Source organism: Mustela erminea, chromosome 17 (assembly GCF_009829155.1).
Source record: "Mustela erminea isolate mMusErm1 chromosome 17, mMusErm1.Pri, whole genome shotgun sequence".
NCBI classification, from domain to species: domain Eukaryota; kingdom Metazoa; phylum Chordata; class Mammalia; order Carnivora; family Mustelidae; genus Mustela; species Mustela erminea.
In genome coordinates this window covers 18,431,937-18,455,909 of record NC_045630.1, presented here as the reverse complement: position 1 = coordinate 18,455,909, position 23,973 = coordinate 18,431,937, and the positions used below count along the sequence as shown (strand labels likewise).

At 48.2% G+C, this 23,973-nt stretch overlaps 1 protein-coding gene across 7 annotated transcripts in view; it reads left to right on the top strand.

The window, feature by feature from the left end:
- The first annotated feature begins 991 nt into the window (after positions 1 to 991).
- The window catches only part of RGS8 (regulator of G protein signaling 8), a 41,877-nt gene continuing 18,895 nt past the window's right edge, over positions 992 to 23,973 (top strand). The window contains exons 1-5 of one of the 7 annotated variants that reach the window (XM_032319212.1): positions 1,351 to 1,369; positions 14,713 to 14,786; positions 16,716 to 16,844; positions 19,358 to 19,459; positions 20,288 to 20,352. In XM_032319212.1, the coding sequence (XP_032175103.1) occupies positions 16,819 to 16,844; positions 19,358 to 19,459; positions 20,288 to 20,352 (193 nt within the window). In that variant the 5' untranslated portion in view covers positions 1,351 to 1,369; positions 14,713 to 14,786; positions 16,716 to 16,818. The other 6 variants (XM_032319211.1, XM_032319209.1, XM_032319210.1 and 3 more) reach the window with 6 other exon arrangements.

Sequence of the window (23,973 nt, the reverse complement as noted above, 5' to 3'; positions counted from 1 at the left end):
TCTGGAGACAGGCCTGAAGAGCACCAGGGGTGGGCAGCTCGCTAGAGCAGCACACTAGTTCTCTACCCCCTTTGCCTCCTGTCCCCTCCCTCCAGAGAAGCCCTTCTCCGAGATCTCTCTTCCCCTCATTAGCCAAGCTTGTTGTGTGTTATCCCAGCTGCAGCTTCCTTTGGTCTTCTCAGGCTTCCACTGTTTGTTTATTTTCTTCCCTGTCAGCCTCTTCCTCTGCTGTGGTTGTAAACAGAGCAGATGACTGTCAGCTCTGGGGCCTGAGCAGTGAACCCCGCTACACGCCAGTGGCAGGTCAAGTAGACTAGCATCAGATGCTATGGGGTATCCCTCAGGCTCAGAAGCTTCCCCAGGCACTGGCCCAAGCTGCCCAGCAGATTTTGCTCGTGACCATCCAAATAGAACTTCACAGACAGAAGCATCCCAAGACACACTCCATCCCCTCCTGGGGGTGGGGTGGGGTGTGTGCTGCCTCTTTCTCCTGTTCTTAACACCACAACCTCCTGGTCAGAAGTTGGGCAGATGACAGAGGGGGCACTTAGACTTGCCTGCAGGGTAGAGTGACATATGACACCAAATAGTTCACGCATTACACTCTTTCATGCCAATTCTTTTTTCTTCTCTTTGAGAAAGTTGGAGCTGTGCTTGATCTAAAGTGTCTAGCCGTTCCAAATTCCCAAGGCAGAGTGGCCTTGCTGGTTGGCTCTGGAAGGGGATAGAGACCACCTTGAAGGCAGGCCAGGAATATGGTGCTCCGGTATCTCCCCCACACCGCCTCATGAAGGGATGTTTCCAACCTGGTCTGTTTTTGAGCCAAAGCAGGTCATCCTCTCTCTCCTGTGCCAGTTACCCCACGTCACCTCCTCCCCCTGCACAATCTGGGGACCTCCTCCCTCTCCACCTGCCGGCTCTGCCGCCCCCTCTGCTCTCTGCCTCTCCCTGAATTTTCCAGAGCAGCCGGCCCCTCAGTGACGAGCTGTCAGCGGGAGAGCCACACAAGGCAGTGCCATCCTGCTCGAGGCTTCGGTCCTCCCCCGACTCTGCGCATCATCTGTCAGAGTGCCCCTCTCCCTCCCCCTGCTTCCCCACCCCCTTCCCTCGCCGCCCGCTCTGCTCGCTCTTTCCCCGTTCATGAGATGCAAAGCCCCAGGCGAGCAGAGCCAGCGGGAGCGGGGAGCCACGCGAGCGGCATGGTGCGGCAGCTCTCCTAGGGGCGCTGAGGTGAGGGGGGCCGCCCTCCGCCACCTTCTCCCCTGTACCGGGAGGTGGCTGACTCTGTCACTCAGGGCCTCACCGAACCATGCCCAGCTGGGGCCGGGGCCAGCCACACCTTCCCTGCTGCGCTGCCACTGCCAGACAGGTAAGAGAGAGCTGCTCCTTCCAGCAGGGCCTGGAGGGCTCCCTGGACTGGCCATCCCCAGCCTCAGTCTTGTGAGAAGGGCAGGGCACCTCGGGGCAGAAAAGGCACTGTCCTCCCATGGGTCCTCCTCGTTCATTCTCTAACAGAGCTCTGCAGCAGGGGCAAGCCTGTCACCCCCGCAGGAGCACGAGTGCAGGACTTTGCCATTCTTCCCACTCAGTGGGTGCCAAGCTGCAAAGGTTCTTTTTTTTTGTTCTCCCTTCTCCTCAGTCCTAACTCCCCAGGTCCCCTGAAACCCGTTTTCTGGCCCTGGAGAGATGCCGTTTCTTCCCTCAGATCCCCGCAGGCTCTGAGAATATTGTAGTTTGCTATCTGGACTGTGACACTGTCTCTTTTCGTTCCATTCATGTCTTTTCTGCTGCTGTTTTCAGTGGATTGCCTGCCCAGCAGTCTGGCTGCCCACGGCATCTGTTTTGTTTTTTCAGCGTGCAGGTCTCCAGCGTTGCTGGTGACTAACCCCGGTGACACATGCCGGTGCACAAGGACTCACTATCCCAATGAGTGGAGGGAGATTTAAAGTACATCTGAGGTCACCAGTTTCTTCTGTGTCCCCCACCCCCCCAGCTTTATGGAAGTGTAATTGACAAAATTGGGAGATGTTTCAAGAGTACCATGTGACGATCTGATACACAGAGACATTGTGAAAGGCTCCCCACCATCAAGTGAACTAACAACCATCGGCAGGTCGCCGATTTCTTTTATTTTAACTAAAAAGATTTTTTCTATTATTATATACAATGCTGAAATAACATCATAGTTAAAATTTAGCTTACCTTCCGGATTGTTTTCTTAGACATATTCTTAACACTAGACTTGCTGGGGCAAGCGTTCTTTTTTTAAAAATATAAATATAATTGATATGTAACATTATATTAGTTTCAGGTGTATGACATAATGATTTGATGTACGTATGTGTTGCAAAGTGATCACTGCAACAAATGTGGTTAACATCCATTTCCATACATAGCTACCATTTATTTATTTGGGGGGGGGCAGGTCACCAATTGCTAAGCAGTGAGTTGAGGGCACATTTGCCACTTACAGGAGGTGACGAGTCCCAGGCATCAGCTAAATGGGTCCTTCTGAGGGCTGTGTTGGTAGTGACTTTTGGAAGGCGTGGGGGAGGAGAGCGGCTTTTCTCTTTCTGTGTTAGAGCCACTCACTCTCAATGCATTGTTTCACACATACAGGCTTTCAGGTCCTTCTAAGTCTTGATCTTGGGGCGCTTTCAACCTAGTGAAGTAAGGAAGGCCTACCCCAGCCTGCAACTGGGGCTGTTTTTGGATTATTTGTTCCTACAGATTTGGAAACCTTGAGGGTTTTCTTGGAAGATGGGGGGGGGGGTGCTAGAAAGTGGGGCAGCGAGGCAGCTGTTATCCTGAGAGCCTATACATGTTTGGGGAAATCTCAACACTGTGAACGCACAATGTGATATTTATGATGCTATTGATGGCTCTTATTATTTTGGAAATGATAGCCCCGTGAGCACCCAGTCAATCCAGTAAACTAGCTTTTATTAACCATTTGCTTTCTGCTCAATCTTCAGAGTAGGTCGATAGGTCTGGGGTGAGCAGGGATTGGAGTCTGTAGAGAGCCCTGTAGCCCACTGTGGCCAGGCATTGGTAAGCTGCCCCAAGGAACCTGGTCCGACAGGCACTTTTTTTCTTTAATTTCACCCAGTGCCAAACACACGAAGAATCTAAAACTTTCTTTTCTGCCCCCGCCTTTTTCATTTATTTTGTTTATTTGAGAGTGAGAGAGTACAAGCAGGGGGAGGGGCAGGCAGAGGGAGAGGGAGAAGGGCCCCCCCTTCCGCCTGAGGTGAGCAGGGAGCCCGATGCACTGTTCAGTCCCAGGCCTCTGGGATCATGATCTGAGCTGAAGGCAGACTTAACTGACTGAGCCACCCAGATGCCCCTGAAAACTTTCTCATGATCGTTGTCTAACTGAATTAAATCTCTTACTGAGGTCAAGATCTTTCTTTCATGGGTCGGTTAACTCTGACCTATAGATCATGGTTGCTTGGTTAATGATAACCATTTCCCAAGCGCGAGGTAGTCCCAGGGGATTGAGTAAGAATGTGGTTGGATGGCTGACCGAAACCCATCATATTTCCATTAAAAAAAAAAAAAAATCCTCCAAATGAGGATTTCAGTGATGGGTATGCAGCAGCAACTGAGTCTGCTGAAATGTGTGTAAAGTAGGGAAAACCCTGGGGGTCCTGGTTTCAAATTTCCCTAGGGCTATTACCTTCACTCAGGGCTGTTGGACAGCTTTGCTTTTGTGGTTTGTAAAATGGGCACAGGAACAAGCACTCAGCTTACCTCTAAAAGGAATAGCGGTAGCTCCATTACCAGAGCTAGGTATTTTCCCTGCACTATGCTGTTTCATCTTCTCAACTTCCCAGAGCAAACTGAGGCTCGTGGAGGCTAAGAAACTTGGTCAAATTATGCCAGAGAAGTGAAAGCTATTGTAGGTTGTGACTGCGCCGTGTAAACCTGAGTTTTGCTGTGCATAATAACTTTATGGCTTAGTGTTTTTGTGCTGCCCATCTGATCCCAGGCTCTCTGTTTTGTGCTTTTTAATTTCCTCTTTGTCCAAACACCTCCATCTCCAGAAATGCTCCTTGCTTCTGTCTCTGCCTCAGGGATCAGGAAGTTTTTCACTGTCTGGACAGCATCAGCCTTCCCATCAGGGCCTTTATTAGTGTGCTGTGTATGGAATTTCCAAAAGGCTTTTGAGGTTTTCAACAAAATGTCCAAGAAGGAAGAAGGCCTCAGAAAAGCTGAGTGGCTTAAGGTAGATTCCTACCTTCCTACCAGGCCTTGTCTCCCAAGGAAACATGTCAGAATTTGCTCAGCATCTGTGTGCATCAGAGCACACCCACACAGCCCCGGCCCCTCCCCCTGCCCCCAGTGCAGACATTAATGTGCACCCCGCACAGGCACAAAAGCGAGTCACCTCCACTCCCTGAGGGCTCTGTGCAGGGAGGAGCAGATCCCAGAGCAAGATCTGTCCTTGGAGGTGGCCCAGACTCCACTCCACTATTTCCCACCACTATCCTGCTGCTCCAGGGCCGGAGCCCATCCCTGGTCTGATGGCTATGGAGTTTCCTTTTTGTGTGACTCTAAGTGGCTGGCCAGAATGGAGCTGGGAGGAAGGCTAAAGTCGTTGAAAATGGAGGATTAGCAAGAGCTTGTTTTATATTCAGAGGCGGGGACAGTGCTGGAGCTGCTTTCTGCCCGCAGCTGTAGACCCTGATGGCAAGTGGTAAAGCTTTTGTGCCTGCCTCAGGAGGGGAAGAGATTGATAGCCAGTGCCCTGGCACTGTGAGATAGGAGAGAGCCACACTGCAATTATGATGGCCCCTCGTACTGACATCGCAGCCCCAGGGCTTTGAGAACGAGGTCCTGCTGCTTCATTCTCGGGCCTGCCGCCCCTTCCTCTGCAGCCTCCAGCCCCGCCCCCATTTGGTGCTGGGCCCCTGCTTTCTAGGACTAAGATGCTGTCAATATGACTTCATGTTTTCATGACGCTGAGTAATGCACAATCCATGTTTGCTTACGCAACAGGAGGTTGGCATGGCCTTAGGAATTTTGATTTCATAGATAAGAAAGCAAGGTCTTCAGCCAAGATGACCCAGCCATGAATGGGCAGAGTTGGAACTTGAACCCTTGTCACCAGACGCTGGAGCCTATGCCGTGTCTATGACCTTAAGTTGCCTCTCCCTGCCAGCATCCTGCTGTAAACATGATCTCACTCGCCTGTCCACCGTCCTCTCCCTGCCAGCATCCTGCTGTAAACATGGTCTCACTCATCTGTCCACTGGCTGGCTCAGTTATGTTCAACAAACATTTGTGGAGCATCTTCTTGGTACCAGGCACTGTGCTAGATGTTGGAGATGCAGAGATGAAAAATACAGCTTTCATGTATGCAGTGTGCATAGATAATGTACTATGCCTGGTACGCTGCTTGGCACTTAGGAGATACCTAAATGTTAGCTGAATAAATGTATGAATGAATGAATGCATGAGTGAATGAATGAATGAATCCACTTTCTTGCCCTGGGTGGGGTTAAGAGTCCAGTTAGGAGAAGAGAGTTGTGGGTACCTAATCACGGCATGTTCTGATGTAGAGAAGCATGTCTGGATCACAGAGACCAAAGACAATGGAAGTAGGAACCAGGAAGCATGGAGCAGAACATGGAGCAGAGCAGTACTAGTAAGGATGGAGAGGAGGGGACAGATGTGAGAACTGCCGGGGAGATTCAATCAGTGTGATTTGGTTAACTGGCTGACTCTAGGAGATGAGAGAAAAGGAGTCCAGTCTAATTACTCCCCTATTTCGGGCTTGAGTTACTCAGTGGATGGTGGTGTCAGAAACTGACACCAGGAATTCCAGAGGAAGAAGATTTGTATGTGTGTGTGAGGTGACAGGGGGCTGGGGGATAGAATGGGTCAGGAAAAGAAGGGACGATTGTGTTCTCGATTTTTAGATGAATGTATATCTGTTGTGTCTGTAGGATACCTGAGGGGGTGTGTTCAGCAATCCACGGGCCATGACAATTTATATAATTAGAAGACGGTCTGGAATTAGTGGAAAATATTCAGAAATGATCAGAATACCTGATACGGTTGGGACTCTGAGCAAGGATGAGATTTCCCAGGAGCATTTAAGGAGAAAAGTGCAGGAAGCCAAGGCTGGAGGGCAGGAGAATGTCAGCATTATGGGGGAGCAGAGGAGGGGCCAGCAAAAGAGACCCACGGGAAGACCAGTTAGGAGAGTGTAAGGCTAAGGAGGTCAAGGGGATGGAGGTGCCTGGCCTGAGCGGTCACCATGACAAATGAAGCTAACAGCCCCATAAGGGTAAGGACCGTTGGACCGCTGAGCCTCACAATACAGAGGTCGCTCTTTCAGCAAAATGGTAGGGATGGAAGTCGAAGTGTAAAGGTCTGATGAAAGGGTCGGAAGTAGGGAAACAGGAAATGTTTTGGGTAGTTTTCCTGACAATATGAGGACCCCTCCCCTACCCCCAGGGAGAATTCTTTTTAAATGAAAGTATTTTTATTTGTAAGTGTAGAATAACGTGGGGGGAAGGACAGAGTAAAGATAAAGGGTTGGTGAAGCCAAGCAGATGGGAAGAGGGGCTCAAGTGCAGAGGAGAAAGGATCTACCTGGAGTAGACACATCTGGGAGTGGTGGGTAGGAAGTAAGCTCGTGTGTAAATTTGGATAGACTCGCAGGAGAGGAGACAGGGAGAGAGGTTGAAATATCTCATACTTGAGGGCTTGATTATCTTGGTGAAACAGATCGGGCTGGGGGTGTGTGGAGGATCGTGCTTGTTGCTCTGTCTGTCCCTGTGCTGTGGCTTCCTGCCCCTCAGCTGCTGGCCTCTGGAAAGCTCGTTCATAAAAACCAAGTTTGCTGTTTAAGGCTCGATTACAACAGGAATGGAGAAGGCTTGAGGAGGTAAACAAACAGATCATCGTTTGCAGCCTCGTCTGCCGCCCGAGATTCCAGATGTGCGCGTGGGCAACTCGGGAGTGGGAAGAAAGGATGTAGTGGGATTCCATCCCTGGAGCTCTGGGCTGGAGTCCTGGCCATGCCTTAAAAAATGTGATCTTGGGCAAATTCTTTAAAATTTAATTTCTGCAGGTGATATCTAAGAGTCATACCCATTCTAAGCCTCTACGGATTTTGGCACCTGCTTCCTGGAAGTCAAATAAAAGGCTTTTCTGAAAATGGATTTATTCATGGAGAAGAGAACTTACAATACAGGAAATAAATACCCCATTCAAATTGCCTCTTTCTATATTTCAGTTTCCTTACACTAAAAGTTTACACTTTGTAGGCTCATTTTACTGAAGCACATATTGTCAATGGTCACACTATTTATAACATTTTTATGCACAATTTCAAATATACACAAGTCAAGAAAATAGAACAATGAGCATCTGTGTACTACCTCCTGCTTCCCAGCCTAGATGATTTTGAAGCAATTTGCAGACAGCATAGCATTTCAGTTCTAAATATTTCAGAATGTATCTCTAAGTAAAAAGTTGCTTAAGAAAAAAAAATAACCTCAATGTCGATATCATACTAATAGCAATATCTAATCAGTGCTCAAATTTCCCCAAATTATCTCATGATATTTTTTATGGTTTTAAATTTGAATCAGGATCCAAAATATATTCCACATACTACATTTGGTTGATGTGTTTCTTTAAATACATAGATATATATCCAACGCTGCTGACCACTGTCGGAGAGACAGGCCTGTAATTCCTATAATCCTATAATGTCTTCTGATTTTGTGTCGTTTTGCCCCATCTTCATGTGCCATTTAATTTAGGAGGCCTAAGGAACAATTTCCGTTTAGAATTCAAAGTCTCTGAAGTTTAATTTTAAAATTCCTTCTAGACACACTTAAAAAGAAAAGCATAAAGATAGTAAAGAGAGAAAAGAGGGAGAAAAAAGAAAAGGCTGCAGTGAGTAGCAAGGAGACAAATGACGGATTGAGAGGAACAAAAGACAATGAAGAAGGTGGCAGAGACACTTGTCACCCCTCGACGCCTAGACGCCTAGACATTTGAAAATCCTCCCAAACGTGTTTCACTTTTGTTTCACCTCTGCTAGCAGATAGTAAACATGAATCTTTAAATAATAACATTGTATTTATTTAGTACACTTTCCAAAGCAGTTTATCAACTAGTTGAGCAGGTGTCAACCAAATAATCTATGGGAAGTAGGGAAGGAGCAGGATTTCTAATTCCCATTTTACAGATGACGAAGCTGATAGCTAATATGACTGGCTCACACTAAACACTCATTTGCCATTTGCCAAGCATTGCTTGAATCCCTCAGTGAAGCTGTATAACAATCCTTTAACAAGCCTACGGCAGCGGTGCTGTGATCTTCCTCTTACCTGTGATGAAAATGACTCAAGGACAGTAACGTGCCATAGTCACAGATCTGGAAGATTACAGAGTGGGGATGGAAACTCAGCCTAGTCACTCACTCTTCTTTTTTCCAGGTCAGTCTACTTACCACTAACTCAGCAATCTCTCTCTTTCTCTTTTTAAAATTTTTTTGCATATACTTGCTTGTTGGCAAAATTCCCTTTAAAGAGAAGCTCAGAGCATCACAAAACGTAACACAGATTTTCCTCCATTTAGGATGGGGTTATGTCCCGAAGAACTCATCATAAGCTGAATATCCTAAGTTGAAATATCATAAGTTGAAAATGCATTTAATGTACCTAACCTACCAAACATCATAGCTCAGCCTAGCCTACCTGAAACATGCTCAGAAAACTTACATTAGCTATCGATGGGTAAAATCAGCTAACAGAAAAGGCTATTTTAAAATAAAGTGTTGCATATCTCCTGTAATTTATTGAGTATTGCACTGAAAGTGAAAAACGGCAGGGTTGTAAGTGTACAGGGTGGTTGTAAGGGTATCAGTTGTTGACTCTGGTGATCAGGTGGCTGATTGGAGTTGGGGCTCGCTGCCACGGAGCTGTATCACCAGAGAGCATCCTGAGATCGCCACGTATCAGCAGCCTGGGAAAAAGAGCAAAAGGCGAAATTCAAAGTGTAGTTTCCACTTAATGCGTATCACTTTCTCACCATGGTCAAGTCAGACAATCATAAGGGAACCCTGATAGGTGGAACGGTCATAAGTGGGGGACCGACCGTGGTAGGGTATACAGTGGACTAGAATTTGCAAGTCATTTTCCTTCCCAGAGACACTTTCATTACTTTCTTATAACCATTCTGAGAAATAGGCAGGTAATTGTAGGTTTTACAGAAGAGGAAATTGAAATTCAGAGCTCTTCATCATGTTAGTGATTGCATAGCTATCTAGTTTAGGTAGTTATTGTCACAGAGCTAGTTAAGGTAATTAGCGTCACAGAGCTAGTTAAGGTAGTTAGTGTCACAGAGCTAGTTAAGGTAGTTAGTATCACAGAGCTAGTTAAGGTAGTTAGCGTCACAGAGCTAGTTAAGGTAGTTAGCGTCACAGAGCTAGTTAAGGTAGTTAGCGTCACAGAGCTAGTTAAGGTAGTTAGCGTCACAGAGCTAGTTAAGGTAGTTAGCGTCACAGAGCTAGTTAAGGTAGTTAGCGTCACAGAGCTAGTTAAGGTAGTTAGCATCACAGAGCTAGTTAAGGTAGTTAGCGTCACAGAGCTAGTTAAGGTAGTTAGCATCACAGATCTAGTTAATGGCGGAGTTAGGACCAGAGGCCCTTTCTTCCCATTCCAGTTCCTGCACTTGTTCAGTTCTCTTGGCAAACCTCATGGGCCGACACCTTTGCCTGCTGACTTCTTTCCACTACCCCTCTGATGTTCCTTGTGAGAAGTTGAGCAGACTTATTACAAATTAAATATCCGGATGCTCGAACTGATGAGCAGGAAATGAGGCTGTTAATACTCAGAGGAATGAAATCGAGACTTTTTTTTTTTTTTAGTAGATTTTTGGGCCGAGTGGCCTCTTTCTGTCCTTCCTTTCCCTGTGTCCTTCCAGTCTCCATGGAAACCCCAAATCAATGCAGCATATGTTGATTCATGTTTCTGCTGTTACTAGGAAGCTACAAAGTGGAAATTGCTTTTAAAAGATTTGTGGAAGAGCTTTAGCATGCTGACCAGAATTCAAATCTAATATCTGAATGACTGTTTTATTAAAAGCTTTTAATATGGTACTGTCCTAGGTGGTATGTTGATTAAATAACCACACAGGGGGCGTTTGGCAATAAACCTCCACCTCTACTAACATGGCTTTTAAAAATATTATATTGCAGACTTTAATTCCCTTTATCTTCAATTTAATTACATTTTTGTGGCCTGTGTGACAATGCCAGGTGCTCCTTTTGCTCTTGATTAATTCTAGCCTGCCCTAACCGGGCTGTGGGGAACAATAGTTTCCAAATGCCTTAGGTACCCATGCTGCTGTCCCGAGAGTCATTAGCATTAGACCGATTTCAGACTTGACCCAGAGACCGCGGAAGTCTAACATGTTTCCTCCATAAGAAATCCTCAGTGATTTTTCAGATTTTTTTCATGAACTCAAAATCAAATGCAGCTGACATTTATTAAACACCTGCTTCATACAAAGCAATGAGAATTGATAGCAAGGGAGTAAGTCATAGAGTCTTCGTGGAACACGTAGTCATTTGGGAGGATCAGAAAACATAAATCACAAGGATAACCTACAGACTATGTTATGGGCTGTCAGAGAGTCACGCAGCAGTGTGGTGGTATTCGGATGGAGGGATTCCTTCTTATTGAGACCGTTCTGAAAAGCTTTGGAAAGGAGAATTTTTATCTCGAAGGTATTAGGTTTAGAGAAGGAATTGGGAGTTAAGAGGCAGATCGAGGGGGGCAGGGGGAACATTTTGGGCAGAGGGGGCAATGGAGAATCAGGTGTGTGGGTGCATGTGTGTATGCACAATGGGATACAAGACTGGATAGCTAAATGGGACCAAATTGTGAGAATTTCAGGCAGGACAAATCGTTACCATGAAGTCCATCAAAAATTACTCTATGGACCATTTATGGTACCTGATCGGTGGGTAACTCTGGTAGTAGTGTAGTGTGCCAGGAGGTTAATGGGGATGGGGAGGCCATGACATGGGGGCAGGAAAATCAGCTGCTTAGGAGGGGGTGGATGAGACATACACCATGGGAGGTGCCCGGTAACCTCTGAGGGGCCGTGTCAATTAATGGGGGGGGGGGCGGATAAAATTGAGAAGTGTTTCAGAAATATAAAGAAAAGTTTAAAAAATCAATTCAACAGGGCAATAGAGAAAAAGAAACCAGAAATACTTACACTCATTACCCCGAGGGACTAGGACAGTCATTTCATGAAGAAGCAGAGGGAGCCCGGCAGGAAGGGAGGACTCGGAGGGCAAAGTGGGTGTTTCCGACACAGTTGCATCTGCTGAGTCTGGGAAGGATGGAATTGTCTAGCTGTCCCCTGGAAAAGCCAGTCTGGAGCTCATGAGAAGCAGGAGTGAGCATCCGTGCCAGAGAGATGCTGCAGCCCAGGCCTGGGAAGGGTGGGTTTCCCAGGAGGAGCAAACCAAGAACGGGAAGGGCTGAGGTGTGCGGGGCAGCCTGGGAAGCCAGAGCAGGGCTCGTAATGCCTGTTTGGCTGGGAAAAACCATGTGTCACCGCCAGCGGAGATGTCCCGTGCCCAGTCTCCAGCCAGAAACTCAGGAGTAGTAACGAGAAAAGAATCTAGAGCTCTGTATTCCTGGGCCAGGGCTAGAAGTCCTGGGACACAGAGTCCAAGGAGACCAGTGCGTTTCTCACTAGCACTCCAGCCTGCTTGCCTTTGCGTATCTCTCTCCTTCAGGAAAGGAGACCATGCCAGAAAGCTCACGCTCTCCGTTCTGCTTCATCTCTGCCTCCCCACCCCGCCCCTGCCCAGCACCTGGAATTCCTTATGCACCTGCCTCTATGGAAAGGAAGATTTAACTTAGAGGCCTCCCCTGAGAGGGGGCCAGTCCTAGGTCTGTGCTTCTCAAACTAGGGTGCTGTGTGGTTACGTTGTGGTGTTCAGGAACATTTCGGTTAAAAAAACAGTCTTAATTTTTTCTTTCTACTCGTGCCGAATGCACGTCCACATACTCTTGTCTCTCTGCTCTTCCTATTCCTGCTCTTTCTTGAAACTTTGTTAATGATTTTATCTTTCCTTAAACATTCGGGTTGGTTTATTGACTTCCTATGACCATATTATTTCTCCAAAAGCTAATCGAAGATTCCAATGCCTTAATATTAGTCAGCCTCCATCTGAGACTTGGGTCCCTCTGCAGCCCTGCCCTATCTCCTCAATGCCTTTCAATCCTGCTTGCCAGATGGGACAGCATGAGACTTGGAGGGGCCCTTTACCTCACCATTTCAGCACCGGACAAGGAGTCCCGTGAGGATACCACCTTTGTGTTAAAGCAAAGGGCAGAGCAAGTGTTGGGAACAGGAAGCTTAGTAGCAGGCACCCGCTCTGCCACTGTAACTGGCTTGCCTCTGTTTCTCTGTCTGTAAAATGGGGTTGATAAAGATGTCAGTCTTGGAAGTTTGTTGCGAGAGTTAAGTAAACAGCGGTGCAAGTTTAGCCCCGTGCCTGGCACATAACGAGGGCTTGTTGGACAATGGCTCTGTGCATGAATTGGAGAGGCTCCACCTTACCATAGAACCTAATCTTGGATTAGGGAAGTGCTTGTCAGTGGGCTTTTATTCCCCGTTTAACTCTGAACCTGTTTTGTACAGTGCAGTGTATGAATAAAATATCCAGAAGCAAAGGATTCGCTAACATCAGCATGCAAAGCAGGGGTTCCAAAGAATGGGAAACATTTCTTTGGCGTCTCATTTCATAACACTAAGTTCCCTTTACCTAACAGAGGCACACTGTGGACACTTTGCGAGAGAGACAATGAGTCACTGTGGAGGCAGCATCAGACTTTTTATTTCATCCCCTCATCCCGCAGTGTGGGGTTGCGGCAGACTCATGTCACTGCGGGAATACAGGTCATGCCACCAGTAGATCTGCCAGGAATTCTGGGTCCCGGCATGACGTGGTGGGAAGAGCTCCGCTGTAAGAGTTCTGAGAAAACAAATCTGGTTCTTGAGTTGCCTCAATGTTCTCATCTGTAACTCAGGGATAATAATAACCTCTCCGGCTCTGGAATGGAGTAGTTGATAACAATACAAGAATATGCTTTCTACGTTATAGGAGGTTAAACAAATGCAATCTAATATTTTTAGTATCAAGCCATCACTTTCCCTGGAGATTTCTGATGCCTCCAGAAAATGTCACCTTCTGGGTATCCAAAGTGACTTGTGGTAAAGGTTAGGTGCATTTGGAGCTCGTTCCTGATTGGGAGCAGGAGACTAGAGTGGACTGGGGAGAAGGGATGCTTTGTCCCAGGGCAGGGGTTTGCAAACTTCAGACGCATCAGAATCACCTGGGAGGCTGAGCTCTGTCCCCGGAGTTTCTGATTCTCTAGGTCTGGGGGTGGGGCCCGAGAATTTGCATTTCTAACACATTCCCAGGTGATGCTGACGCTGCTGGTCCAGGCACCATACTCAGAGAACTACCGTACTAGGGCAAGCAGGAAGAGACAGCCCTCCTTCTGGAACTGAAACAGGCAGTGTCAAGATCCATGTGGGTAAGGTGGTTTGCAAGAAAAAATGGCAGAAGACAGAAAAATTAGGGATAATGTACCGATTGGGCAGAACAAAGGGAAAAGTCTCACTCCATCACGAATGCAAGCAGGGGGAAGTTGCTAGGTGATGGATGAGGGAGAGAGGTGAATTTCCACTGGAGGAAAATCCAGGAGCACAGAGTTGGAAATGTACATGTTTTGAGGAGGCAGAGGAGGTGGAAATTTCTCATTAAGAAGTGAGGAGTGGTGTGTTTGGTGCTGGGGGGTGGGAGTAGAGACAGACGGGGCGGGGGGAGAAATGCCTCTGCGGAGTCAGGGGGACAGCTGAGATGTGGCAGAGGGGGTAATTGCAGGGCTGTGTGGTTTGGCTTGGTAGTGAAGCACAATAGAAATTGGGAGAAAGGGGGTGGAATGTAGATGTGTGACCTGCCCCGTAGCTTTCTTGCTCTCTGCATTTATCACATCACATCACACCCAGCAAGACAGCCCCCCTCCTCCTGGCTCATTAGGAGATTTGATTCGGCTCGGCTCCTGCTGTCAGCAGCTGTCTGGGGCAAGATCTTTATGCTCCCTGCTCCCTGAGCAGCACCAGCCTTCAGCCAGCAGCGGAGCTCATTAGAAGAGGGCCCCCTGGACACTTGATTTTCAGCTCATCGGTGGCCAGAAAGAGTTAATACCTACGGCTTTGCTGCCCCCTGCATAGCCTCTGGGTGCAGAGGGAGGCAGCTTTGGGCTGTGGGGACTTCTCCCTGAGCTGCAGCCGGAGAGCAAGGAAGCAGGTTAGTGAAGAGGAAGGTACGGGAGGAGTGCCAGGCGAGCTCTGCTCAGGGGCACCTCCTGCATCCTGCCAGCGAGCACGGGCGTGCAGACTGTGCCCGGGAGCTGAGCCGCCGCCCGCTGGGTGTAGGCTGCTTCAGTATTTACTGGATGTGACAAGCAGAGAGAAGAGCTTTCCGCGGGGCCGCTTGCTGCCCAGCTCAAGGGGTGGGAGGTGTGTTGTGCATGCATGCGTGTGTGTGTGTGTGTGTGTGTGCACGCACGAGTGTGCCCGTGCATTCGTGCACGCGTGTTCTTCACCCAGCAAGGATCTGACTGCTAAAAGATAGATCTACTCTTTCCCCAGAACTCCTTAACCCGCAGCCTCTCTGACCACCCAGTTGGCAAAGACCCGCAGGCCATGAGGACTGGTCAAAGACAGTGAGTACTGCATTTGTTTTTCTCTTTGCTCTTCAAGGTGCCCATGTGGGCTGATTGCATTATCCATATTTAATTAACCTGCCTCTCCGTGCATATTGATTGCTTTCTCCCCGCTGAGACTCTTAGTTTCTCTTCCCCTCTTTAAAAATCTTTGCTCTTTGCTTTTAACCTTTGTTTTTTGTTTTTTGTTTTTCCTTGAGTACCCGCTTTCCATTATGTCCCATCCTGTCTGCCCCAGAGTCACCTGCCACTTGATGTCCACCTAACAGGGCACATTGCTATGGGCCTTCCCGGGTTCTGGGGACCCCAAACTCCGTCCCCACCAAAAGTCAAGGGCCAGATGGAATTAGAGCCCCCAAGGTGCTGGGATGAATGAGGAAGCTGGGGCCACAGTCTCCTGCAGACTCTGATTGAATTGAAGTCAAGGCTGAGCTAAGTGAAGGGATGGGGAACGGTCTGGGGGGCGGTGGTGGGCAGCACGGGATTTGGGAGGGAGAGAGGCGGCGTGCAAGCAGTCCCGGCAAGCCAGGGTGAGCTAGCAGTGGGAACGGGAAGAGCAACAAGCCAGTGACTGCAGGCCTGGTAATGCCTGCCCCAGATGACCTTGCCTGCTGTGTCTGTGGGGAGCCATCCCTGGTTCTGCTCAGCACCAGGGTAACAAGGGCCCCTGGTACGGGCTTTCCCTCCTTCCGGTGATAGACCCCGAGCAAGAGAAAATGAGGCATAGGTGACCCAAACAGTGATTTCTTGCAGCTGGAAGAGAACCTTAAAACTGGGAAAGGCTTCGATTTCCTGACTCCTGGGCAGGCAGGTGGATGCCCCGTTAGGACAAAGGTTAAGGGAATGTCAGTCTGAGCTCAGTCTCCTTGAGGATGAGCTTTGATACAAAGTCTAACTATTTTTATGTATTTGTTTATTAATCTTTAGTTTTAACAAAGCAATCTTTTAATTTTATGAATTTTGGTATTATTAGAGAAGGTATTTAAAAAAAAAAAGTTTTTGTGAAACATTCTGTGTAATAGCAAAATAATTTAAACGGAGTAGATCGAGTAGGGGCCTTATCTATCTAAATTAGGTTTCTTTTAAAATGGATTCTATGTTTGGTGTCAGGGTTCCCCGGGGGAGCCCTTTACGGATAGGCTGCTCTCTTCATGTGTTTCTTCCTATCATTTCTGTGGAACAAAGGGTTTGAAGCACTGAGAAAGGGGACGCTCTGGAGAGACAGATGATCAGTCACCAAGCCCTCAACCTCAGTATCCCCTTTCCGGCTGGGCTCCATGCTCCAGGTCAGGAACGGGCTAGTCCCCAGGCTGCGGAAGGAAGGTCGGTGGCCTCCATCTGGGCAGGAGAGAGTGGCTTGCATATTCATTTTTTTCCAGCATGGGCCTGGGATCCTGCAAAAGGAGCAGGCCTGTGCAGTGGCCAGGGGGCCTGACAAGTCTCCCTAGGAGTAACTCTAGCCTTCCCCCCTACTCACACCCTCCCAACGCTCCGGGATGGGTTCCCTGAGAGGGAGGCGAGAATCAGAAGAGCAGCCAATCAAGTAATTCTGGAGCAAGTGCTGACCCCCCTCCCCATCCGTGGCTGGCTGGTCACTTGGGCCCTGCTGGAATGAGACAAAGAGAACAGTAATTTTTGGCTCGCCGGGCCCCAACCTTCCTCCCCTGGGGCACGTGCCCCATTTCACTGCCCATGGCCAGTTCTTGGGGAACTAGATGCTCCTGACCCACAGGCAGCAATGCGAATCCAGCCAGCAGGTCCTCCCGGCTCACCCTTAGCCTGTCACCCTCCCTTAGGACAAGCAGGCCTGTGTGGGGAGGGGCTGTGTCGGGGGTGGCATTCTGCCAGCAGACGGCCGTCTGAGAGGATCTGTAGCACAGCAGACCAGAGAGGGCCACCCCCCTCTTACAGCAGATTCTTTGATTTTAGGTGAGAGGCCGCGAAAGGGTAAATCCCTGTGCCCCGCAGTCCTATCTCCCGCCCTGACGTCCCTGCACACCGGCCAGAGGGTTAACCGTAAGCGCGTGCCTGTATGGCCGCTTTACTGATGCCACGCAGGTAATGATGCTCACCTGTCTCCCCGCCCCTGCCCTTCCCCCCCCCCCGCCCCTTCCCCCCCTCCGCCTTGCTTCTCACCCGCGTGAGCCTGCCCCAGCCGTCCACTCCCTTGGGTGGTGCATTCCCTCGGGCCGTCGGTGTGGCTGGGGCACCCCTTCCTGGTGCCCTTCTTGCAAGGTTGTGGCCTTGCAAGCAGAACCTGCCTCAGGGCCAAACCCTCCCATTGACTGCAGGATTCAGGGGGTGGGCTCTTGTGTGAGCTTGCATTGAACCAGTTAGGGATGGCTGTAGGGTCCTGGAACAGGGAAGAAAGATGAGGGCAAGCTTGCTTCTTTTTGCTTTTCCTTCCTTCCTTCCCTCCTTTTGAAGGAACCTTAACCTTTGACTCTCACTTCTGCTCCCATTATTTCAAACCTAACTAACAAGGTTATAATTCAGATCTCAGCTACACAAGATGGAAAATCAAAACCATGGGGCCCCAAAGAATTTTTTGTGGAAGATTTTTCCAGACTACTGGGGAGAACCACCATTGTCTCGGTAACGAGTATACCCTTTACACGGGCCCCCGCGGAATGTCGTTAGATGGCGTGTGTGGATTTGCTGTTTTTTTTTTGAAGTCCTCTTAATTGTTCTTGGGGGCCTCGACCTGACTATTATGTTATTGATGATCCTGGGGCACCAAGGAGTGAACTGGCTTGCGGGAAGTTGGGTTTTGGCCTTGGTACAGCCCAAGCAAGACCTTGACTTGAATTCACGGAATGTGGTGACTCAAGGGCCCTTAATCCGTTGCTCTCACATGGCCTGGTGGCAGAGCACCCTGTGATTTATAAGAGTGAGTGGCCAGGATGCTCACCATCGCAGGAGAGAGAATGGCTATCACCAGTGTTTGGAAATGTCACAAAATCGATGGCTTCATCATGCGCCTGGCTGAGATAAGAGGTGGGAGCACAGGACGTGCAGGCCCGGTTTTCTGCAGGAGAGGGGATATTTCTGGGAACTTGGATGTTCCAGCTTTAAAAGGCGCTCAGAGACGGGCTGTGGAATACAAATGTTGTCCATCCTTGCCAAATATAATACCATCCCAGTAGACATTTCTTGGATAAGATTTCTGTGAATAACTAGCTTGGGTCGGGGATGAAAACCCACTTGGAGTGACAGGAAGATATTGAATTGGACGGCCTCTGGCGTCCCTGCCCAGGCCCAGGATTCACAAATCAGGGGGAGGGGAAAGTCAGGCTGGAAGGACTTCCTTTCCACACAGAGAATAACATCTCTGGGACTATTTCCGTGGCACATTGTTCCCAGTGTGCACGTGGCTGTGCCCTTTTAGAAGTCACGCTTCAGTCCTGATTTGATTACACCCAACTCTTCCCACTTACCTTTGCTCTCCATGCGAGGAGCTGCCGTGGTTAAAGGTCAGGGGTCAGTAAACTTACTCTAACAGGGGCCAGAGAGTAAATATTTTGAGTTCTATGGACCATACAGTCTGTGTTGCAACCACCCAACTCTACCCTCATGCTGGAAAGCAGCTTTAGACAGTATGTAAATAAATGGGTGTTGTTGTGTTCCAGTAAAACTTTATTTGCACAAACGGGCATCTCGCATGGCCATAGTTTGCTGATCTCTGGTTAAAGGCAAAAAGGGGCTAACGTTGGAAGTCAGAAAGAGTGTAATTCCTCATCGGACCTTCCGTAACAGATAACATGTAAATGTCTGGTCTTTAGGAAAATAAGAAAATATGAGAATTTTAAACATACATGTTAGAGTTTTAAACATGCTGATTGAGAGAAGCCGAAATAGAAATAGGAACATGAGAGCTTCGTTACGTAAATAAAAGAACGGAGAAAGGGGCCCTGTTCTTAACTGCTGATTGTGCCAGCTGCTCGGGCCCTCCCCTACAGGTGTTAGTCTGCTGCTCTGTAGCCGTTCACGCATCTTTATCCCCAGGTTTGGGGATGAGTAGGGAGCACCTGAGCCGCAATCAGTTTGCCTGAAAACTTCATTTGTGCTGGGAGGTTCTGTGATACGCACCCCTGTATTACGCAGGCAACCCTCTACTCTCCGTGCGGGCGCCACTTCTGGGGCTTTGCAATTAGGAGCTGCTGCTGCTACTCTGCCCTCCTGATGGGAGAGCGAAATGTGGATTGTTATTTTGTCTTCACTGTATTTCCTTTCCCTACAGAGAATCCTAATTTAGAAATTCTTCCAAGCTAACGACCTTCATTGACTTACTATCAACTTGAATGTGAGCTTTGAAAGAGCATGAGGCCTCTAGGGGCAGGGTACCTATTACTATTCTAGGAGTCGAGTTAGGGAGTGAGGATACATCCCTTGATCTTCTAGGTATTTCTCCTCTTGTTCATGAAACCTTTAGGGACCCCCCTGGGGAAGGATGGGGGGCGGGTCAGGGGAGGCGGCGCAGGCCCTGCAGCAGCAGCTCCTGGGGCCCTTTATAGAGCTGACAGCCACGATCGTGACAGTTCCGCGTCCTTCTGCCCCTGTGCTTGTTGCAGGAACAAAGGGATGAGGACCCGCCTGGGATGCCTGTCTCACAAGTCAGACTCCTGTAGCGATTTCACAGCTATTCTTCCCGACAAACCCAACCGTGCTCTAAAGTGAGTAGTTTGGCCACACGGCTCTGCCAGGGCGCTCCCCATGGGGCGCCCACCGCTGGGCTGTAGGACCTGTTCTTCTCTAGTGACAGGTTGGCCAGATGAGCCGAGTGACAGTAACCACCCGCCCCTCGGCGGCTCCTTTTATATCCCCAAATGCATGGATGAGAATTTTCCTTTTCAGAACAGGAACCCTCTTTTTTCCTTTCAAGAAAACCATACTATCCACCACTCTTACAAAGCTGTGGTGAACGACACTTCTTGGTTCTGCTTAGTTGTCAGTCTGAGCTCTCTGTTTGGAAACAAACACTCAAATACCTTCTACAACTCTGCTTAGGTTCAGAGAATCTGGGTTCAGTGCCTATACTGGGCGAGGACTGGGTTTGATGATGTCATAGATGCACCTCATTTAACCCTCACAGGGTTGGGGGATGGGGGCACCTAAATCCCCATTGCAAAGGTGAAGAGATTAAGGTCACGGTAAGATACGGAGTCGGGGTCGGAGCTCAGCCCACTTTTTCTGACCCTAAGGGCAGCTTCTTTCCGTTGTTACCCTGACATGTCTATAGCCTGTGCTTTTTCAGCTTGGTGTTTTAGACTGAAAGCCAATAAACAAATACCCTGAACTCCAGTGCTGAGGTCTGCCATCATTTACTTGAGTGTACACGGTTACGGCAAGAGACTTGCAGGAATGCAGGTGGTTTTCATTGGCACCCTGCCCCCCGCCCACCATTGTTGAGATTTGGTTTCCGGAGCAAACCCCAGGGGTCTGCTGATGGAGAGGGAGGGGCATTACAGAAATATTTAAGAGAGATGTTTCTTCTTTCCTAGGAGACTATCCACAGAAGAAGCCACGAGGTGGGCAGATTCCTTTGATGTGCTTCTGTCCCATAAGTGTAAGTAGAATTCAGGCTTTGTCATGCTGCAGCCAATCATTCGTTTAGCCAAAGAGGCCCAAATACCCACCATGATCCAGGTTCTATCCAGGTTCATGTCTGGGTCCCCAGACACGGGTCCAGTGTCTGCGCTCACAGAGCCTCCTGCTTAGGGCAGTATATAGATAACAATACGTAATTTAAATGTAGTGGGAAGAGGGCCTTTTTTTCTGTGTTCTGGGTTGAAAGGATGGTCCCAAGAAGCCTTCATGTTTTCAGCGGTTTCAGCAGGAAAGAATTTAGTTTGGGGAGTTGGATTGATGGGCTCAGTGGAAATGACGGTCTAGTACCCATCCTAGATCTTGTTTATAAAATTAAATGACTCCCCCCACACATGTCCCTGGAAAGTCTTGGTTTACTCATCCATCAAATGAATAATAATCTGTGCATTTTGTTAGTCACTTGAGTTGGCATAGTTTTGTGTTTGTTTGTTGCTTCTTACTTGGGGAGCTTACTACCCTGGCTGTAGCTCACTCCTCTGTTTCTGGCTGGGTGTGGGTTTTACTAGAATGCATTTCTGCTATCTCTCCTCTTCTGTTTTCCCAATACCCCTCCCCTCCCAATTGCAGAAATAATCATGCGTATTTTCCTGTGGCAAGGACACTTTGACACTGGTCAGACTTTTCAGTTCTTGCTTTTTTCTCATCGCAAGCAAGTCCGAATTCATCGGGCTTTAAAATCCTAGTACCATGAAACACATGGGAGAGGCAGAGCAGGGGCCAGGAAGACAGAGGGTCTTTTGCAAAGTAAAGTTTTCACGCAGACCTTCAGTCCTCCTTTTAAATTCTCCCTGTCAATACTAGAAATCCTGATTGATCTGGGAGCTGAAGGGTTGCTTTTAGCTTGGAGTCTCGTTTCTACTTAATTGGGGACATGATTCTGTACAAGGAGGTTAAGGGCATTGGCTGGTAGTCAGACCTATGTTCTTGATCTGGACCCAGCTCGGCTACTAGATAATTGAGTGGCCTTGATGGAGTCTCCCAATCTTCAGATGTCCTCAGAAGTGATTTTGCTTTCCTCTGGATCAGCACTTCCCTCTGACTAGGCCCCTGATCCTAATACCGGTTACCAAATGCTCTTGAATACATTTTAAAACGCAATACAAGATCTAAGAATAAGCGTACATTTGCAGCATGTAGTTTTGCGAGACAAATAGTCATTTTAGTGTTCTGCAGATTACACTTAGGAAGGAAAACAAGGCAGCAGAAATACAGCGTGTGTGACATGTGGCTTATGTCACAAACAGCAAGCTTATGTGGTGGCTTTGCCAAGGTAATGGCATATGTACAATGATAGTGAGGGTTTCCCAGTAAGCCTTGTTCCTTATGGGGCCATTTTTGACTTCTTTTTTGGAGTCCCAGTAGGCTAAACAAGGGTTGCTATTAACTTAAGCCTTCTTTTCTGGCTGCATTTGCTTCAAGGTCATCTTAGAGTTTGGTTTTTATTCCAACCTCATGACTGACTCACTTAGTTCAAGTCCCTGAGGCTGTTTCCTCGTTCTGAAATGGTGATAGAAATACCTGTGTGCTGCCTGTCACCGGGGTCAGGGAATCTTCATAAGAGGACACCTTCAGATGATTTGGGGTTCTCTACTTAAAGGTGTTTTATAAGAACATGGCGGTATTTGAGTGATGGTTTTATTTATAAAATGCAAAATAAACATGCCTGAAGAATAGGTTTGCAGGGACGCCTGGGTGGCTCAGTTGGTTAAGCGGCTGCTTTCGGCTTGGGTCGTGATCCCAGCATCCTGGGATCGAGTCCCACATCAGGCTCCTTGCTTGGCAGAGAGCCTGCTTCTCCCTCTGCTTCTGCCTGCCACTCTGTCTGCCTGTGCTCTCTCTCTCTCTGACAAATAAATAAAGTCTTCAAAAAAAAAAAAAGAATAGGTTTGCAAATTTCGCCAATTATTAATGCTGAGCCATTATAGACAGAGTTTACAGTGGGTCAGTCAACAGATGCAATCTTGGGGTATATTTGGAGTGCTGCTCTGGCAAGACCTGGAGATTTAAGGGCTTCCATGTTATGTGATTCAGTGACTTGTGACCTGAAGAGGCGTGCTTCTGCTTCTGTGGGGGATGGCTTCGGTTTCCAGGGACTCTTCTGAGACCGGGATTCCACTAAGGGGTTACAAGCTGACGCCAGATTGCTTCTTTGTCCCAGACCGCTGCAGAAATAGGTTTTTTGAACTGTGCGGTTCTGTGATCCGTCTTGGAGTCCGATGTTCTGTTTTGATTTCTGTTTCACACGGAAATAAAAAGCCAATGGAGTGCATGCGTTTGAGAAGAGAGAGACCTGTATTCATGGGTCGCTGGCAGAATTTCCAGGTTTTAGAGCTTGACCGCTCTCTCCCTGTGAAGGCTAAGGGTACAGAGCCAGGTTACCTTGAAGGGTGTTGACAACTTTCTTAAAGTCTAATTAATTTGGGCTAATATTGTGACTCAATTAGGGCTGATTAAGCTTTTCCAAAGGGATTGCATGTGTGCTGGTCCCTTAGGAGGGACAGCAGTTGATCAGAGGTGTGCAAGGCTTTCAATTAAGATAGCAAAATGTCCTCAAAAGTAAAGAAAGGAGAATCACTGAATGAGCTTCCAGAAAAAAAAAAAGAAAAAAACGTGCATTAGTCTAGAAACCAACCCCCTGGTAATCCTTCATACCTAGGCAACTGTCCTCCCTGAGTTTTCCATTTCAGATAATTCAGATCATTATTTTTGTTCCCATTCTCAATTTATAGAGCATTTTTACCCTCCCTGCGCTGCCTGGCTGTTTGGGGCCCTCATTTATTTAAAGAAAGGTGTACTGAGTGTTTATTATGTTCGAGGTCTGTGTGAAGCAGCTGGTTGGGGGCGGGGGCACCGAGAGGAACAGGACAGCACCTCCCTGGTGAAGAATGCAGCCTTCGGAGACGCGGACATGCATACAAATAACATAAAAAATAACCCAGTGTGCTGCCTACAGACAAGGGAGCTTCAGGATTTCAAATAGAATCTCGACATCCGATGCTCCTCGTCGTCCTGTTCTGTGGGTATTAGAAGTCCTCACCGGCCTGACGGCAGCAGGGCTGCTTTGGGTGTAGAGCCTGGTTTCTACTTAATTGGAGAAGATGCTTCTGTGCAATTAAGTTACGAACGTTAGCTGGTTGTCAGACCTGCGCACGAACGGTGCTAACCCGCCTCTGCTCCCAGAGAGCTGGGTCGCCTTGACGGAATCCCTCCGTCTTCTGGAAAATCTGGTTCTTCATCTATGCAATGAAGGATCTGGAAGAGGATGTCTCAGACACTGGATCCAGCCCTACCCTCTTGTTCTAGGATGCTGAGACGGGGCCATTAGCAGACGCCCAGGCAGGTGGTTTGAGTCAGCGCTGCCTGCCGGGTTATGTAAAACCCCTTCAAAGCGGAGATGGTTCAAGCAACCAAATGAGGGGCGAAAGCACCTGTGTTGGGAAGCTTTCTCTCCTTGACAGGGTCCTGCTGTGTGGGGAACACTTCTCAGGCTCCAGCCTCAGGAAAAGAAGAAAACAACCTTGTTTTTAAACTTGACAGTGAAAAGAAATCTGGAAAGCAAATATTTAGAGCAGTTTGGTTT